At 38.4% G+C, this 20,043-nt stretch overlaps 2 protein-coding genes across 2 annotated transcripts in view; one reads left to right on the top strand and one right to left on the bottom strand.

Moving 5' to 3' along the window:
- Window positions 1–5,442: 5,442 nt before the first annotated feature.
- Window positions 5,443–12,957, bottom strand: qrsl1 (glutaminyl-tRNA amidotransferase subunit QRSL1). The gene is made up of 11 exons (XM_052145671.1): window positions 12,889–12,957; window positions 12,413–12,572; window positions 11,968–12,066; window positions 11,771–11,867; window positions 10,993–11,154; window positions 10,406–10,581; window positions 9,623–9,735; window positions 8,956–9,148; window positions 8,237–8,354; window positions 7,512–7,717; window positions 5,443–6,958 (listed from the first exon to the last, which is right to left on the bottom strand). The coding sequence occupies exons 1-11, from the start codon at window positions 12,949–12,951 to the stop codon at window positions 6,741–6,743; spliced, it is 1,605 nt and encodes a 534-aa protein (XP_052001631.1). The 5' UTR covers window positions 12,952–12,957; the 3' UTR covers window positions 5,443–6,740.
- Window positions 12,958–13,073: 116 nt separating this feature from the next.
- The window catches only part of LOC127656669 (reticulon-4-interacting protein 1 homolog, mitochondrial), a 32,285-nt gene continuing 25,315 nt past the window's right edge, over window positions 13,074–20,043 (top strand). The window contains exons 1-4 of the mRNA XM_052145091.1: window positions 13,074–13,521; window positions 14,259–14,410; window positions 14,650–14,718; window positions 14,875–14,999. Coding sequence (XP_052001051.1) covers window positions 13,266–13,521; window positions 14,259–14,410; window positions 14,650–14,718; window positions 14,875–14,999 — 602 coding nt within the window. The 5' untranslated portion in view covers window positions 13,074–13,265. The remainder of the gene's footprint in view (window positions 13,522–14,258; window positions 14,411–14,649; window positions 14,719–14,874; window positions 15,000–20,043) is intronic.

A 20,043-nucleotide genomic window follows, 5' to 3' on the forward strand; every position in this document is an offset into this window, starting at 1 on the left:
GCAGTTACAAGCAGCTCTTAAAAATCATCATATTGAATAGGCCCACCCTACAAATTTTTTTTGGTTTAAATGAAGTGTGTCATGTGGTAACATCTAAATTAATCAGAGACACAGGGGCGTAGCCTTAACTTTTTTTCAGGGGTGGCTATAGGTAAAACCCGATGATTTTAATGGGGAGGCCAAACAAATTCACTACTGACTGTGACATGCTCCGTAGCTGTTTTAACCACCACGCAATTTCGTAGGGCCCCTGACGTCGAGGGACCCCCTGCCTGTTAGGAAATGTCCAGTAACCATTGGAGGAGTAACACGTTGTTCTGGGTACACGCACAGATACGCTGTGGTCAGTGCGCTCAGAGCGGTTCACATTACAGGTCCGCCGGGCTCGGGTCAGTTTTTCAAGTAGGACCTTGGATTCAGGTTTGTAATTTATGAAAAAATATGCTGGCCTTCCAAACATGTTTCGCCCATGTGCTCTCACTCACATATCCGTGCAAACGTATGAGGGGCCATTAATACCGAACACGTTATTGCATGCGTCTGCTCTGTTTTTCCATTGTTGTGTATGTAAATATGGTGGACGAAGATCATTGACTCCTGCACCGCGTCTCACTGTGTCTTCAGTGTCTCACGCAGGACCGGCACATTTTTTGAGAACTTCAGGTCTCAAAAACGCATGTCGAGACACCTGCGGAACCATATAAAACCACACCAGTGTCCATCCTCATTTCATTAAACACAGAAGGAAACTATTGCACCGATTGCACATAATTTCAGATTCCCACTCAGCAGGCAGCTTTCAAAATCTGTTGACCAAAGCTGAATTTAAAGGAAAATCTTCTGTTTCAACATTCACCTAGTTAATTCAAAACTTGCATACAGAATACAGTTCTGTCCTGCAACCACAGCTCATACATAAACTTAAAATATATATTATGGACTTTTTATAATCTGCCTATTATAATATATATATATATATATATATATATATATATATATATATATATATATATATATATATATATATAAAAATACTGCATATCAGTCAAACCTTAAACTTGCCCCTCAATGACCCCGGATTCATGGCCTCCTCCCCATGGGAACATCAACCAGCCTCTGATCACATGACAAAAGCTACCATTGTCCTGCCAGTGATCAAGGGATTTCAGCAGCCTTTCCTCCTACCTGCCCACCACCTCCATCTCTGGAACAGGTGTATCCTTTCCAGCTATCTTTCCCTTCATCCCATTCTCCTTTCTTTTGTAAAAAATTGTCTCTTTTGAAAGTATACAATTTTAGTCCAAAAGAAAATGGAATAAATACTTGAATTAAAACAAATAAAATAATGTTATTTTCATGGTCTAAAAACAATGGAGACAAAACTAAAGTTTGACCATGTTCTACTTAATTTTGAGAACATAAATATGTCATATTTATGTATTTAGAGACTCCAAAAGGACATCACATATCCACTCACATACTCTAAATCTTTTGCCCTGTCCATACAGGATTACGTGGTATCCTACGTGGTACAATGCTGTTTTTCAGCAATTACATTTCCAGGCACTTTTGGTCAATTAATGCAAGGCTTTAATGTCTGTGGTTTCAGCTATCCTAATTCATGTCAAGTAAAGCTGACATTGTTTAGTGTAACGACCCCTAATGTTTGGCTTCTGCCTGTCCGAGCCATTGGGGCCAAACTTTGTGTTGTGATCATGAACAGAATGACTCCGCTGTGTTTAATATTTACAGAAAACATCACAACTGTCTGCTGCTCGTGAACTAGGAATGTGGGCTGTTTTTGACTAATTCAGAGTAGATATTAAAGCAAACAGAGCCTTTAATTATTCTGCAAAAAGTGAAAATCTTCCCTTAAAAGAGCTATTTCCACCTGTTCTGACACCTAAAACGACTTCCAATAGTGTAACCAAATGTTGATTCAATCATATTAAATTCTGTAGAAATTCTGAACCTGATTTAATGGTACTTAACTATATGTAGTTATAGTTTTTCATATTTATTCATTAAAATAACAACATTTATTGGGTCCTAAAATTCTATGTAATGCAATGCCGCATAGCAATTATGCCTGCTCTGAGCCACATCAGCCCCTAGAATTGTAAAGTCCCTTTAAATGTTCAGGGCTATGTGACTCATATACTCATTTCTTTGCTACATTTTTTGTATCAACATATATTTGAATCAGATCACCATGTTCTACTCTGACTCTGAAATGCCCTTCAGGAGGCATCCAGGTAGAACTGGAATCTAGGTGATCAAAGCAATGAGGGCGTTCTGTCCCTGAGCTGAGAGCACAGACCAGGATGATGTGAATGAAAGCTTCTATAACTAAAGCTAACTTTAAGTCTGTTTTGTAAACATGTTAAGGCAGAGTACTGTTTTTGTTCATTAAAGATGTCAATAAAGGGTCAGAAAGATCAAATAGTTTCTTTCTCTAATTTCAAATCAGTGTTATTTATCAGTATGGTCCAAATAATTCAGTTGATACTGTTATAGAAATGAAAAAAATAACACAAATAAACATTTTCACTTATTTTACTCACTTTGTTTTCTCACAGAGACTTAAATGCATGACAGTTTCACCAAACATTATTACATATCTCAGGTCTTTAATGACACGGTGTTGTGCTGAAATCTGTCTCAGGGCCATATTATTTCTTCCCGCTACCTGATTCCTAAAGCCCACCCCTAACCATAAAGGCACATGTGTGTATATATATATATATATATATATATATATATATATATATATATATATATATATATTTCCTGTGCTCCAGTCTAATATCTCTCTCAGTTCTCTCTGCATTTGGTCTTCTCTGCCTTCCTCATCCCACCTCACTACAGTCACTTTGACCTGTGATCACTATAAAATGTGAACAGTGGTGGATGGCAAGACTCATTCAGACAAAAACCCCACAGCAGTAACTCAGTTTCATGCTTTTGTATGTTTTTGAGAATATAATAAATGGTATTCTCACTAGTTTTTTTATTTTATTTTTTAAATTAGACATTTATAGTTAAAACTGAATCACGCCACAATTGACCAAATTTGTAATGTCAAGGTTTTGAATAGAAAAGTAATTTGACATAAAAATGATCAGAAAATATCTTGTTTACTGGAGAGGAAACCAAGCATTTTGATCTCTTATAAAAGCTTCTCCCAAACCATGGCTTAAGTTGCCCTCAGCAACGTCCCTAGAGTCACCATGGTGACCTGAGACGGCCAGCTGCAAGTGCTTTTCTTTATTATGCATTGACAAATTTCTCAGAAGAATTTTAGACCACCATCTGGTCGACAGAGGACAGAGCAGCACATGCTGAAGTGACATATCAAAAGATTTGATTTAACATCACTGATGTTGCAGGCTTTATTCAAAAAGAGGAAATCGTGTAGAGGTGTTTTGTTTCGCCTTGTTTAAAACATACTGATTTGAACCTGTATGAGCAGAGACACAAGTGCATCTGAATAATATACATTTGTAGATTAATCAATTCTATAATCACATATTCATAACTGGGGAGCAAATGTAATGGGGGTGTTTCATTTTCATTTTTGATGGGTTTTCGAGCAGGGGGGTCACCAAACTGGTTCATGCAAACTTAAATCCCAGGGCACCAGCCCGGTTGGTAATCCATCCCTGTTTAGGATGTCTGGTGTGAATGGTTTTCTTGAGGTCATTCCATAGCATCTCTTTTGGGTTAAGGTTTGGGCTCATACTGGGCCACTCCAAAAGGTGGATTTTCTTTTTTTGAGGATTTACTTCGATGTTTAATGTCATTGTCCTGCTGCATTACTCAACAACTTCTGAGCTTCAGATGGTCCACAGCCACCCTTACATTATCCTGTTGGATATCTTGATGATATTTTCATGATAGTATGTGGTGCCCTTTTTACAGCATACTTAGTGCTGCTTGTTCTTCCCAAACCATTCAAGCTTTGTTTCATCAGTCTGTTTCATCACACAACTTGTCTGACTGTGGACTGATGAATAGCTAAACTCTTCAAGATAACTTTGTAACCCTTTCCAGCTTTATGCAAAGCAACAATTCTAGATCGTATGTCTAGGAGTTTTTTTTTATTTTTTTTTTATGCAAGGCACAGTTCACATCAGCAGATACTTCTTGTGAATAGCAAACTCAAAATATTTGAGTGCTTTTTATAAGTCAAAGTAGCTCTAATCGCGTTTCATTAATTGGATACCACGTTTGACAACTCCAGTCTCTAATTAGCTTTTTTTGACATCATTAGCCAAGGGGTTCACATACTTTTTCCAAACTATACTGTACGTGTTTGAATGATGTATTCAATAAATACAAGAACAATACAATAATCTGTGTGCTAAAACAGATTGTGTTTGTTCATTACAGTAAATTAGATGAAGATCAAACCAGATTGTAAAACAAATTTATACATAAATGCAGGTAATTCCAAAGGGTTCACATATTGTTCTTGCCACTGTAAAAGGATTAGCCATTGAAAACCCCCACTAATCTGAATTTTCGGTTGAAACATCCCCCTCAGCACCTTTGGAGGTTATGGTCCTAAAACCGAAGAATAATCCAGATGTTTTAAAAGGAAATACAGACCTCAAAGCTACTTTTCTTTTTTAAGTCATGTTTGTAAAACTTTATAATGAGTATGTACACAAAATTAAAAAATGTATAGTGAATATGAACTAACAATAAACTATCCTATACTTTTACAACTTTTATTAATCTTGGTTAATGTTAATTTCAACATATACTAATGCATTACTAATTGTAGTTCATGATACCTAATGTGTTAGCATGTAGAACATTATTGTTAAGTGTTACCCCATCATCTTTATAAAATATATATTTGGTTTTATCTATATGTATAAACTGACACATTCTTTTTTGTTCTGGTTATAGACTATTTTATGTTACAAAGTGGCTCTTCTGATCAAGAAAAAGGAAATGGTTGCATACTGAAGATAACAATCTTTTAGCTCCTATTTCCCACACTCTTGTATTTGTCACACACACATGTAAACATGAGTCATATTGTTTCACTTTATGGACAAATGCACCTACAAATGGCTTATTTATGGTTGTCTATCCACATTAAAATGGGATAGGATATCAAACACCTTTATAGTAAAACACTTATGGATTTAACCACTAGAGTTATTTGGATTACTTTTATGCTGCCTTTATATGCATTTACATTTATGCATTTGGCAGACGCTTTTATCCAAAGCGACTTACAGACCACAGAGACAGGGACAGTCCCCCCGAGCAACCTGGAGTTAAGAGCCTTGCTCAAGGACACAATGGTGGTGGCAGTGGGGATCGAACCGACAACCTTCTGCTTAACAGTTTAATGCTTTAGCCCACTAAGCCACCACCATTTCAGATAGGCTTGTTGTACCTTCAGAGTTTTGGTCACTATTCACTTTCATTGAAATAGTCTTCTAAAAATCTTTTCATTTGTGTTCTCCAGGTAAAAAGAAAGTCATACACATCTGGGACGGAATGAGGTTGAGTAAATGCTGAGAGAATTTTCTTTTTTGGGTGAAATATCCCTATAAGGGCCACATGACAGTGTGCTTACCACATCAGTGAAGACAATATACTAATCCATCTGCCTTTATTCTATAAACAACCTTTACCGCCATAAATACATTTTAAAAACACAAACCTCACACATGGAATATAAGCTCAACTGCAGTGGTATAAGAGGGTGTCATTTTTCGTTAGAAACAGGATGTGTGTTCTTTCCTCAAGAGTGTGGTTAAACTGTGCAAAACACAATGATTGCTACTTGGGTTTCTGTTGTGCAAATTGTATCAAACTTTTTTTTTTATAATGTTGTTGGATTGTAGAAAAGACAAAGAGGTTTTTTGTACCTTCATTCAGTTTTTACCTTCAGAATTTCATTCTTTTACAAAAATCTGTTTAAAGTAAAAGCCACCAGCCATGAATACAGCACAAAAAGTGCTAGTGAAAACTGCTATAACAGTTACAATTTGTAACGTTTAAATTCACATTAAAGAAATATTCCGGGTTCAATACAAGTCAAGCTCAATCGACAGCATATGTGGCATGATGTAGATTACCACAAAAATGTATTCATGTATTTTGCTGGGGGGTTTAAAGGCAAACATTTGAAGCTTATAATTTCATTAAAATCCCTTTCATTCATTCTTCTTTTAAAACGTCTATTATTAGAGCTGTAAAGTTGTTTAACAAATCATTAGTCATTTTAGGGTTAGTACACATAGTCCTGAAATCACGATAACAAGCATATTGTTTGTATTGTGGCTATACTTTTGAAAGAGTATTTAACACTTACGATAGGTCCCATTCACTTCCATTGTAAGTGACTCACTGGAACCCCAATTTTTCCTTTTTGTTTTTTTAGAAAGGGTTGGCAAGTCAAAATTAATTTTTGTGGTAATCAATAATATATCACAAATGCTGTAGATGGAGCTTAACTTGTATTACATTGGTACATTTAATATATTTGCTTTCGAGTCAGTGGCTCTACTGATCATAGCACTAACGCATTAAATATGACCAGTTATTTGAGGAAGGCAAATTAATATGTGAAATCATAAAACACTGCTTACAGGATATGGAGACTCATATATACATTATAGTGTGTTGTTGCACTAGGATGAAGTTTTCACTTCTGGTTTGTACATTGACACCAAATTTCAGTTCCCCTGTTCTTTAAATGTTCTGTCTCAGTGTTATGGTCCCACAGTATGCCTGCATTCTCTGATTGCGCTGTCCACCTCGATCTCATTTGAGGCTTCATGGAAATGGATCATTGGAAATTTGAGCTGTTGCTCCATCCAGTGGGCTACTGTCAACAACTTCCAGTCCTGTAGTGCCTGACCAATCAGCTGCAGGCCGATGGGAAGACCTCTGTGTGAGAGGACCGTTGGAACAGTGATGGCAGGCAGACCTATGGCAGGAAGATTGTTAAAATCCTGTGCAAAAACATTAGCAAATCCAAAACATAACATTTGTTTACCATGTTTTTTTGTTGAATGGATATGTCAGTTGTTCTCTGAATTACAGAACATTTGTTTTATTGTTAAGATTTCAATTTCAACACTCTTTTTTTTTCATCAGTTTGTGTGTACCCTGGCAATCAAACCCATGACCTTGGCATTGCTAGTGCCATCAGTTTTCCTAATGGAACTCAACCATTTATTGTTCCATTAAAAAAAGAGACTCATACAGTTTGTTTATATTGCTGGAGGAGACAACCCAGTTGTCCTTAGAGCTTGTATTCAGCTGGTGGTCACATGCCCTTCAAACTTGTTGTGACCACACAAAACTCCCAGAGTGACTTCAGCTTAGGGAAATCACCTGTTAAATCAGGAGATGCAGACCATGTTTGGGCAGGTAATACAAGCTGAGCTCTCAAGGACATGCAAAGGATTGACCGCTATGGAAACTTTACTTCCTTTTAGTGAGGTAAATTCTCTCTTGAATCCATTTCCTGTTCATACCTGCCATGTTGACAGGTTGGGTGAAGACGTCTTCCTGTGCACTGCGGGTTCGGTTGTCTTCCTGTATGAAGTCAGAGTAGCATGCTGCATCGCCAAGTGTCGTGGGTGTGAGGAGAACATCTATGCCGGAGCGGAACACACGCTTAAAATCCTCAGCGATGAGACGCCGGATCTGTTGAGCCTTCACAAAGTATTGCGCATAATTTCTGAGAAGACAGGTATATATATGGTGGTGACATACGTGCAAAACTAGCTTTAGGTTCACATTCACAATATTGACATTGGTATCCACCCTCTATGAGATAAAAACCAAGGCATGACTGCACGAAAACTACAACACCTTTGAAACTCCTGATATTTACATTTACACTGTTTCCTTGACAGACGCTTTTCTACAAAGCAATTTACAGTGTATTCAACAGAGTACACATTTTATCAGTATGTGGGTTTCCTGGGAATCAAACCCATGACCTTGGCATTGCTAGCACCATCCTCTACCATTTTAGCACTAATAAAACAATCAGGTGGCAGTAAGAATGTATTACCAATGTATGACCAATATGCAGTGGTAACAGCAGTACAAACGAGGCATGGAGCCATGTGGATGTTTGCTACAGTGGCGCACCTCTGTAGAGGGTGTGAATGAGAGATGTGGCTATAAAACTAAACAGTAAAGGTGTCAAAGAATCTGAAAGTTCAGCAGTTCTCTTTTGATAGCCACGTACTTTTTCAGAAGGAAGTAGTTCCCTGCGAGGATTCTTCTGCGGACAACATTGTTAAAGCCTTCATGTCTTGTGGTGGCGTACATGGCATCTGTAGAGCTGTCGACTGCACTGCGATGGCCTAAGGAGACCATGGGAATCAACACTTTATCAGCATCACTCGCTCTTGTTTAAATTAAGATGTTTCAAAGTTTAGGTCAATCGACAGCATTTGTGGCATAATGTTGCTTACCTCAAAAATAAATTGATTCGTCCCTCATTTTCTTTAAAAACAGCTTAAATCTGGGTACAAGTGAGGCACTTAAAATGGAAGGGAAGGGGGCATTATTCAAAAGTATAGCCACAAGATATAAACAACATGTGTTAACATTATTTTAGAGTGGTTTTCTGCGTAAAGTAAAAGCCAATTTTATAACTTCGATGCCATGAAGATGTAGTCAACAAACCCTAAAACAACAGTAGAAATGACTATTTTAACAACTTGACAGCTTCACATTTCTGCTTTAAACCCTCTAAAAATTTGCCCCATTAATTTCCATTTTAAATGCATCACTGTTTTTTTTTTAATGGACTGAAGAGTCTACATTTTATTTTGTGGTTATCAACATCATGCCATAAATGCTGTCGAATGAGCTTAACTCGTACTGATCCCAGAATATTCCTTTAAAGTCATGTACATGTTATTTAAAAGTTTTCAAAATCGTAAAGCTTTTTATTTGTACCGTATTCAAGGCCGTCAAATCGTGCCATATTGGATGCTACCTCACAGCAACACAGGACGTGGTAACAGACGATGGAGTGCTGTGTGTGTGGGAGAGACACTTCCTGTACCCTCGCTCCCGCCTTCTCAAACATGGCTGCGACTCGACTCCACTGGGTCAGAGTTTCCTTTGACATGCCTGGGGCGTGATACTCCTAACATAATAGAAGCTTTATTCCAATACTATGCACATCTAAATTCTGTATTATGTTAGATGCACACTTGTTATCTACATACATATACAATATTTTAATGTACAGGAAGGACATTTTTTCTGCTTTACAATAAAATGTATGTTTGTTTCACTCTATAAAATTTGGGTTAGCAGCCTAAAGATTCTTATATATATATATATATATATGAGAACCACTAAATCGCAACCACGAGGAGGTTATCCCATGCGACTCTACCCTCCCTAGCAACCGGCAAATTTGTTTGCTTAGGAGACCTTGCTGGAGTCACTCAGCACAACCTGGATTCAAACTTGCAACTCCAGGGGTGGTAGTCAGCCTAAATACTCGCTGAGCTACCAAGGCCCCCTACAGCCTTTATATTTAACCACTGTGTAGTCACCACCACTGCTGTTGTTAACCACATCGGGCTACTGGTTTGACTCAGAAGGTCTTTACCTTTGGTATGCCAACACATAAGTCTTTAATGTCAAAATGTTCAGGAAGACTGGGTGGGGTGCTGGGTGCCTGGACAGTTGTTGAGTCCCTCTCATCTCGACCCTGCAGAATCCCTGAAACACAAAAACATCTGAAAATGCAGACTTTAAAGAGACATTATACATTTTTATTAAAATGTTTTCCCTGTTCATTTCAGTAAAGTGTTTTTGTGTGTGTGTGTGTGTCAAAAACTGTCCTACTTTTGGTTTTAATGACAGTTTCCACCCTCTCTCTGACCCTTAAGGGTGTTTTGCTATTTTCATGTGAAATGAGCAACTGGCTTGAAGGTTGGCGGATATGTCCATTCTTTTTTAAGCATTTTTGCAAAGCCTATCAGATGTTAGACAAATATAGAAGTCCAGAATGAGTCTTTTTTTCTAGATTAGTTTCAAAAAATGTTTTTTTGGACTGTGGAGGAGCTTTTGAGTTCTGAAATTTACAGTACATTTTGTTGGAGTTATGCCTACATTAGTCCTCAACCTTTCTCTTCTGGATGGTGTAACAAAAACAAACAAAGTATAATAATAATTCAAGATTGCTATATATATTTATAACTGCTTGATTAACAAAAGTGTATAGGGTCATTAAATACTATGGCACTGTATAGTTTGATATAAACTATATCAGAATATATTCTATTCTATAATGTTCTAATAAAAATGTGATACTATCTGGACATTTTTGTAGATCATTTTTGATAGATCTCTAAAGACCCCAGAATGTAATGGACAACAGCTCTCATACTCAAAACTGTAGCAGCATCATAGACACTCCTGGTCATGATTCCAGGCACATCCATTGAGTTCACCAGAGGGATGAGTCCATGTCGGGAGAGCAGGCCATAAGTGGGTTTCAGAGCCACAACTCCACAGAGGGAACCAGGGTTTCGTGTAGAGCCTCCTGTATCAGACCCTAACGCTCTAAGAGAAAAAGAGTAGAATATGTAGAATAGATCAGAAATAAAACACATACTATCTGTAGTTAATATTTTGTACATATATACTATACATAACTGTGTATAGGAACCTTTGTTTGATTAATAAAACAATAATAAATGCTTAATTGATCTTAATTGTCTATATCTGTATTGGCCAAATTTTATTTCAGATATTATTTCAGACAAAGAAAGAGTTGTTCCTGTGCATTCATTTGAGTTCACCTGCTCATATGGTGCTCAGTACTTAATGAATGTGTGTGTGTGTATTACAGGAAATGTCCAGGCTTATTCTCATTACAAGTAACAGAATGTGTTTCAGAATTATTAAAAGAAAAAAAAAAATGTGTGAAATCATAAAGAGGCGTGAAATATTTCAGAAGTGATCTGCACTCACAGGAAGCTGCTTAGAGATGCCACTGCTGCTGCGCTTCCACCTGAACTTCCTCCTGTGATTGCCCAATCAGAATCTGGATCTCCCCGGCTCCGCTCACGGTATGGGGTTGCATAGCTCCATGGGTTCCGAACTGGACCAAACACTCCATCTGTACTGCCAGCTCTTGAGAGAAAAAAAACTCCACTTTTGTAATCTCTTACAGATTGTCCAGAAATTGCCATAAAACAGCATGTATTTATTACAGGTAGACCGATATATCGGTTTTACCGATTAATTGGTGCCAATAGTTGTATTTTGGATCTATCGGGTATCTGTAAAAATTTAAGCAGATGCAAATAGTTTTTTTTTAATTCCTCCATGTTCCTCTGATAATTCCGTTTTTTAAATTGAAGTGAGGGCATGCAAAGAAAAATGTAACTATATGGGAAAATCCCTCGTCTGCACATATATAGCATATTAATTTTCATATACAGTATTGACATTATAATAATAATAATAATATATAGGCTACAAAAATCTTAATTTTAGTAAATATTAAATATAAAGCAAGGGTTAACTACATCTGGGATTTTGTTTATTTTGGACTCTGGTCTGTATGTCAGTGCCGACTAAGAAAATGTTGCAACATTCTATGAACTGATTTTAAAAATAATCAGCCAATAAATCTGTTATCGGCCTATTCCACCACCTTAGTTGTCAGAATCAGCGAAATCCACTAAACTCCACTATCGACCTCCAGTTTTTAGTATGTGCATGTATTTGTGTGTGCACTTCTTACCCCATTGCAAACTCATCTAAATTTGTTTTTCCAACAAGAACTGCACCTTGATCCAACAGCTTTTGCACAACTGTTGCATTAAATGGAGGAATGTAACCTACAATTTCAATGAAAAGGAATGGGAACAGCTCATAAACTCTGAGATACAGTAAGCTTCTTTTGCACCAATCTTGTTTTATTAAACTAGTTGAGCTAACCTTTAAGCATGTTTGAAGCACAGGTAGTCTCGATGCCCTCTGTGCAGAAGTTGTCCTTCACAGAGAAGGGAATTCCGTCCAGAGGACCAAGAGGTTTACCTTACAAAAACAAATAAATGCACATGAAAATTATGTCAGCCTACAAATAAATACGTATATTTTAAGAAACACACACACACACACACACACACACACACACACACACACACACACACACACACACACACACACACACCTTTTTACATAGCTATGCCATACACATATTGCCTTAATATTAAGTAAATAATAATAATAGCTAAAGATTAACACTTACTCCCCTCCAAACAAAAAAATTATATTTGCATTATTTATAAATTGATTTTTCAATGAATGGTATTCCGAATATCTCAGAAGCTACATTTCGTCCCAAACTATGGTTAGGTACGTACACACAACATATATTTACCTGTTTGTAGCCTGTTGTCTGATCTCTGTGCTTGTTCCATGGCTTTCTCCTCTGTGATGGTGATATAAGCATTGAGATAATGCGTCCTCTGTAGTTGGTTGATGCATTTCTTGCAGAGTTCAGTGGCAGATACCCTCCCCTCCCTCAGTGCCTGGGAGATCTACAGAAGGGGTTTAAAAGAGAACGAAGGCCTTTCATTTTTATTATTTTTTTTATTAATTAGCATTCCGTATTCAGAACAGTTTAAGTCTGACACCACAAGCCATGTTCTAACATTTCTGTATATGAGACTTAATACATAACACAATGTATGACTCCAAAAATATGGACACATTTGCAAGTCTTGTAATTGTATTAGACGACAATTAAAACACCACCACAGGGCAGATTATGCAATGAAACGCGCAGCACAATAGCACATTTGACAGTACAATTCAGCCACAGTATAATTCAGTAAAGTTAAAGTGAGGACAAACCTCTCTAATAGACAGGCCGAGCATCGCTGTTGCAGGACGACAAGCCGCAATGGAGGCCGCCATGACACCTTCTATTGACCTCGATGACGTTCCATCATCTCTGCTCTCTGATTGGCCAATCGAACAGTGTTCCAGCCTGTGATTGGTTCAATCTGTAATGTGAAAGTTCAAGTCCACCGGTTTGTTCTGACTTTGCAGGACATGGGACGCTCTTTTGTAATGTTGAGAGAGTTTTATTATGTAGTTAATACCACTAATTAACGAAGGGTTACCGATAGACTGTAAGAGAGCGTGAATGTGCTGCACTACTATCCTTATGCTTTGATTGTGCTGCTGATCTCATGACGAGCGCGCTGGATTATTTAGGTTAATCAAACATGCATCTCCACACTCATATCATGTGTCGCCGGTGGCTGATGTCCACGCTGAGGTTTCACAGAGGTCATTTTCGGAGCTTCAGTGGCTCAGCTTCCCGAAAAACTGTGATGCCCGCATGGGTGATAGATAAATACGGGAAAAACGACGTGTTGAGATTCACCAAGAACGCCGCGCTTCCCATCATCCACTATCCCAATGAAGTAATCGTGAAGGTGCACGCTGCGGGCATTAACCCCATTGACATCAGTATGAGGGGTATGTGACAGGTGTGCAGTCTGCATCATTGCTCTGATTGTGTTTATTGTAAATCAATTATCTTTCGATGTTTCAAACTGAATGTTGGCATCTCACGTGGTCCAGTTCATGGCTATCATTTTCAAAAGGTCATCATTCTGAAGTACTGTGAATATTAATATTTTTTTATTTAATGTATTAAATATTTATTTTGAATGTCAATATTTCGGAGCTATGCCCCTATATCAGGCTTCACAGTCGTTGTGAGCTGCCATTTAGCCAAAACTCTGAACTTCAGATAAGATTGACAAGCTTACAAACTTAACAAACAGCTTGTAAACCGTTTGTAGGTTAATGTCACCGAATAATTTAACTGTCTCTGTGGCTCTACCAAAACATTGCTCTATTTGTTTGAGCTCAACGATTGTTTTTGTTGCTTGTGGCATAGTATTACAGACTTCAGCTTTAAAAGGCCATGTGTAACTGTGGGAATGTTGACAGGGTGTAGTTTTGTAAAACATTTATTTTATGAATTGGTCTTAAAATACATTTTGAATTGAATTTATTCAGTAACACTTGACGCCAGTTTAGCTGTATGCAATAATCATGTAAAAACAATCCTCTTATTGGGTTGAAATGATGAGTCACACAGCATGCTGGGACTGGCCTGACATGTGCTATAGCTAAGAATGGGCTGTAAACAGATAAGAGTCATGATGTACTCAATAAAGACAATCTTTCTTTAATGTGTCATGCAGGTGGTTATGGGGCAGCTACTATGGCCATGAAACGTGACCCACTAAACATGAACCAGTCAGGAAGTGAGTTTCCACTTATCCTGGGGCGTGATGTATCCGGAGTCATCATGGAATGTGGGCTAGATGTGAACTACTTTAAACCAGGAGATCAGGTGCCCTGTTCTGTAATTAATTCAGTGTGATAATATATAGTATGGGCATAATTTGCTCAAGACTTCTGAATTGCCTTTGAGGAAAAACATCTTAATATACTTAAAACAGTCAAGGATCTGCATAAGTCACTAAGTGTTTCTTTGATAATCTGTCAAACTCAATAAAACCGAAGCAATGGAACTAAGGCGATTGCCCCAGACGCACTGAAGTTTTTGTCTGTTTGTTTTTCCTGTGTCAGGTGTGGGCTGCCATCCCTCCGTGGAAGCAGGGTAGTCTGGCAGAGTTTGTAGTACTTAGTGCCAATGAGGTAATATTCTGTCTTGCATTTTGTAGAAAAGGAAAAATAAATCTGTACAAACATGTAACACGCCACTCATTTACATATGTAGATTTAGAGCACAGTTCAGCAGGCTAAACTTTGGGTCCTTCCTTAAAAAGTTAATTGTTCGTGTCTGTGTATTAGGTATCACACAAGCCCAAATCACTGAGTCACGTTGAAGCGTCAGCAATTCCATATGTGGCAGCAACAGCCTGGTCCTCCATCGTCAACACTGGCGGCCTGAACAAAGACAACAGTGCTAAGAAACGGCATGTACTTGTTGGTTTGGGTTCATCTCCCTTTTCAACCTTCTACTAATTGTCTGTTGCTCCTGACGAGTCAAGTTGGACCATGTGCTGTTTTTATAATTTCACATAGTAAGAGAGCAAACTACAAAGACTTAAATGCACAGGAGCAAAAAAACTGCCTGTTTCTGTACAATCTCCTGCCTCTAATTGGTCTGATTTATCCAGCTGATTATGTCCTCATAGCATTAATTGAATTAACTAAAAGTTAACAGAATTAGGTTAGTTGTCTCAAAATAATTACATAATTGCATTAATTACATGGTTGAATACCAGTATCAGTGTAAAAATGTGCTACTTTATTTGGTAGATTCACCCTTGCTTTGCTCCTAGCTCTAGAACAGATAGAGTGCACAACAACAGTACTTTTTAATTTGCACAGACTCAAAATCTTGCCTTCAAATTAGGGCTTGGCAATATGGACCAAAAACATATCTTTGTATTGTATTTTCAGACTGAATGGCGATACGCAAATTATATCTCCATATTTTCTGCGAAATGGGCTAAATGTTCAGTTGTAAGTCAAAGCCACATGTGAGATGTCAAAAGCACCTCTATTAAAATAGACCGTGATCAAAATAAAATGCAGAGACAGGGTTTCCATATTTGAAAATACACAGCTGCAAAACATGTACATAAAAAAAGGTATGTAAAATAAATTGCCTATATTAAATTAAAATAGGCCTATCCCTGAGAATGCTCCTTCATTTGTTTTCAACAACAATAACAGACTGCTTAAAATACAGTGTACAATTACTGGTCTTCCTCTCCTGCTTAACAAAATTCACAGATGCGCAAATAACAATAAAAATGTGAACAGAACAAAAATAACAACAGGCCAACTTGCTCTAACAACGTAGATAAGCCTCAACATGCAACTGAAAACTGTTTCAGAAGGGGAACTGGTGGCTGTTACCAAAATATACTTCTTTGCCAAGTAACTCAGTGCTGTAAAGACAATTTCATGTTCCTTCCATCATTCGAGAGGATCCATATCAGTCTCTACACTGACTGCAAGTAGCATGAAAGTTCATTTTTAATTGCCTCCTCCTGGTACTGGTTGCTGTGCTCTGCTTGAAGAAGCTTTCTAGTGACAACGACTTCTTAGCTTTTGGTGGCACTGCTGCTTCTTGGTCTGCAGGCTCGGGCACAGCTGGGGCAGACTGACATCTGCCCTGATCAGCCAGTAGAAACTCCACCTCCAAGACAGCTTTATGTTTCAATGCATCAGTCTTTTCACTTGGGATGTATTTGGCCCTAAACCATTGTAAGAGGGTCCACCTATTGGTCCAGTGGTGGCTTCCAACCGCATGGATGAAGGTCTCCTGAGTGTGGTCATTATGTCTTAGTTTCTATTTTTATCTCAGTCGCTGAAGTGTGTGCAGTTGCGAAGGGCTGAGAGCCAGTGCCATGTCGGTTGATGTCCGTATGGATCTGATGAGGCATCTGAAGTCGCAACACTGTGTCGGGTTGAGGTTAGCACATGTGTTCAGTTCATAGAGTCCATCAAGGCTTTTGTGGCTTGTTCAGTGGACATGTCTTCCCATAATGGAGAAACATCTGCTTCTGGTTGCACCTTCCCTTTAATGATGATCTGACTCTTTGAAGAATTCTGTGTCACCTCCAGTGGTGGTCTTCTGGGCAGACCTCAATTAGGTGAAGGAGTTCTCACTGGTAATGCATATACACCTGAACAGCTTCTTAAATGACCATGTAAAGATGAAACTCTGAAGAACTTAATGTTATACTGACATGAGAAAAGATTGAGTAATACATCAATACATGATGAAAAGACGAGCAATGAATTAATGTCACAAGTGCGAGTGGTAATCCAGGTCTCAAGTGTGTCTTTGAAAATGCAAAGGGGTCTAATTAATCAGATTTGTTTTTTTTACTACCATTGTGATTTGTGGTAGTGGAATTCAGATATATTTGATTTTAATTAATTAAAGGAAAGGGGGCACAGAGTTCAAGGCAATTAGAACATATATCATCAATATACATTATTATAGTGGATAATAAATTAAAGGAAACATACCACAAATTCAGTATAACTAGTATCTTCACCAGTGGCATGCATCATTAAACATATAGTTATAATAATAATTCTATGATTGTAGAATCACAGTTACAGACATATATAATAATAACCGTGTTAATTCAAAATTATCTAATGTGTGTGATTTGGTGGCTAAGTCACAGTCGATGATATGTGCCTATTTTCAAAATGTGCAGTGGAGCGATAGAAGTGTCTGCATTTCATATCAACTTCTTTTATTTTTACATTGTTGTTAGCGATGTGTTGAAAACCAGGGGCCCTCTGGTTTGCAACCATTCCAACAACAATCAATTGGTTCAATTTATGTGTAGGTGGAAATGTTGAAATTTGGGTGGCAAGTTTGCTTGCAATTAGTAATTAAATCATTGATGTGTGACTGTAGCCATGCACATGTCCCATGTATATCACAGTATTTCAAAAGGAAGTTGTAAATGGTGACTGTTTTAAATCTCCTATATGTGAGAGGCTATGTGTATGTGAGAGGCAGGCCAGGTCTTCAGTGGATTAGTATTTTCAGAATCTAGGCCATTATTTTGTTCCATGATGTGTAGTGATAAATGTGTGTGCTCTGTATGTTTAGGAGATGGGTGGAACCTGATCTATGATTCTATGGGGTGTTTGTCCCATCTCAAGGAATCTGCCAGACAGAGTGGACCCCAAACCTCACTTCCGTACAGAGCAATATGCATTATAATACTATGAAAGATCTTACACCAGATTGTTTCAGGAATGTCAACTTTGGTAAATTTGCCCTTAATAGCATAGAATGGTCTTCTAGCTTTCTCTTTTAGTGCATTCACTGCCAGACCAAAACCCCCTGAAGCACTCATTTTTAGACCGAGGTAGTCCTAGTGTCGGGTGTGTTCTATTGCAGTGTTCCCCAGAGTGAAAGTCTATCTGGTGTCCTGTAATCTGGTTCTTTTCTGGATAATCATAATTTGAGTTTTTTTCAGATTGACTGTCAGGGCCCAGTTCCGACAGTAGTTCTCCAGCAGTTCCAGGTGCTGCTGTAGCCCTTGTATAGTAGCTGACAACAGCACCAGATCATCTGTTACTATCTGTTACAGATAGTTTTAGTCTCTCACTGTATGGTTTGTGTTAAAGGTCCCCTGACATGAAATTTTCACTTTCTGAGGTTTTTTAACATTATTATTAGTTCCCCTAGCCTGTATTTGGTCCCCTCGTGTCTAGAAATTTCAGTCGGTGTAAACCGAGTTTTGGCTATCTTTCTCTGCCTGTGAGAAAATGAGATCTCAGACGGGCTGATCTTGAATCTCTCCCTATATGACGTCATATAGGGGGAGGTTACCTCCCCCTTCTCTGCTTTGCCCGCCCAGAGAATTTGACCCGCCAATGAGAAAACGAGCTAGGAAGTACGAACGCGCGCGCGCGATTTTAGTTTATCCTCGAGAGATATCATGGCGTGTGACTGATCGAAGCACAAAAGTTGCTCAATAATTGAATGCACAAATGATCACACAAGTCTTTTTTTACTTCCTTCATCCAATCCCCAGAAGGATCAATGGATAAATTTCATTTACTCGGTCACAGTAGAGCGAAGTTGTGGAGGGCTTTCTCGGTTACCATGGATTTCTAAAAGCTATTGACTGCATTCGCAGCTCTTTGACTGAACGTAGGCTATTTGTAAGAGAAATCCCACCACTTTGAAGGAAAATGACCATCGCGCTGACAGTTCTCATACGCACTGAATAACAGCTCACGCGCTGCGGTGTTCGCACTTCACGTACGAAATCACTACGGCAGCGACGCGAACAACTCCGAAAGGTAGGTAATTTTTCTTTCTTTTTTTAGGAGAGGTAAAGGTTTTACTGTTGATATTTCTTTAAAGATGTAGATATTAACACTTTAATATCGTCTTATGGTGTGAATGAGTGTGAAAAGATGCGTTTGCAACATCTGAACGACTGCGTGTCTAAGTGCCATTGCAATATATCCAATGTAAACACCCACACTACACCTTGCCCGCCTTTCTCCTCCTCATTAGCATTTAAAGCTACAGACACCGAAATGGCACGTCTGAAGGGAAGCTCATTATGGGTTGGCTTGTAGTGGCTATAATTCTGTACCAAGGCTGAATTTTGTAAAAGAGATTTCAGATACAGTACTAGGGACCACTAAGGCCTATATCAAAGCCTACAAAAAGAAGCATGTCAGGGGACCTTTAAGTTATGTTTCTTTTACTGCGCATGTGTGAAGAGCACCTTTTATGGGGGAGCGCGTTTTTTTGCAGAGTTCAGTCTGGCGTTCTATGAGAGGTAGAGCAGCTGTGTTATGTGATGAAACAATAAATAATCTATTGTCTGATAACTGTTGTAGTTATTGAATTAACATTGGTAGCAGAGGATGGCTGCTGCTGGGAGTTACAAAAATCCTCCACCGTTTGACGAGAAGACGGCTTATGAAAGTTGGAAAAATGAGATTGAAATTTGGAGACGTGTTACTGACCTGGAAAAGAAAAAGCAAGCCTTGGCAGTTACTCTGTCACTAACGGGGAGAGCAAGGGACAGTGCTCTGGAAATTTCCGCTGAGGATTTGAATAATGACACGGGAATGCAAACACTTATAGCGAAATTGGATTCTGTATTTTTAAAAGATCGGCAGTACGAGGCGTACACGTAGTTTGACCGGATCACTAGAGAGAGCGGTGTTTCTATGGTGGAATACATTGTCGAGTTCGAACGTCGATACAACAGGCTACGTAAGTTCAAAATGGAGCTTCCTGATGCCGTACTAGCCTTTAAGCTACTTGATACTGCCGGACTTACTGTTAAAGATAAACAGTTAGCACTTACAGCTTGCTCTAGCGTTTCTTTCACTGATATGAAATCAGCCTTGAAAAGAATTTTTGGAGATAACGTTACTTCACCACGAGAGAGCGGCAGTGTACTGCAAAACACAGATGGTGACACTGCCTATTACACGAGATAT

Source organism: Xyrauchen texanus, chromosome 16 (assembly GCF_025860055.1).
Source record: "Xyrauchen texanus isolate HMW12.3.18 chromosome 16, RBS_HiC_50CHRs, whole genome shotgun sequence".
Lineage (NCBI taxonomy): Eukaryota > Metazoa > Chordata > Actinopteri > Cypriniformes > Catostomidae > Xyrauchen > Xyrauchen texanus.

Bases quoted from the DNA above. Each gene is read 5' to 3' on its own strand.
- qrsl1 (XM_052145671.1), bottom strand. From the start codon at position 12,951: ATGGCGGCCTCCATTGCGGCTTGTCGTCCTGCAACAGCGATGCTCGGC. The intron at 12,067-12,412 runs GTAAATATATGT...TGTTTTTGTAAG, and splicing joins AGACAACAGGCTACAAACAG to GTAAACCTCTTGGTCCTCTG. The intron at 9,736-10,405 runs GTATGAGAGCTG...TTTGTGTTTCAG, and splicing joins TGATGCTGCTACAGTTTTGA to GGATTCTGCAGGGTCGAGAT.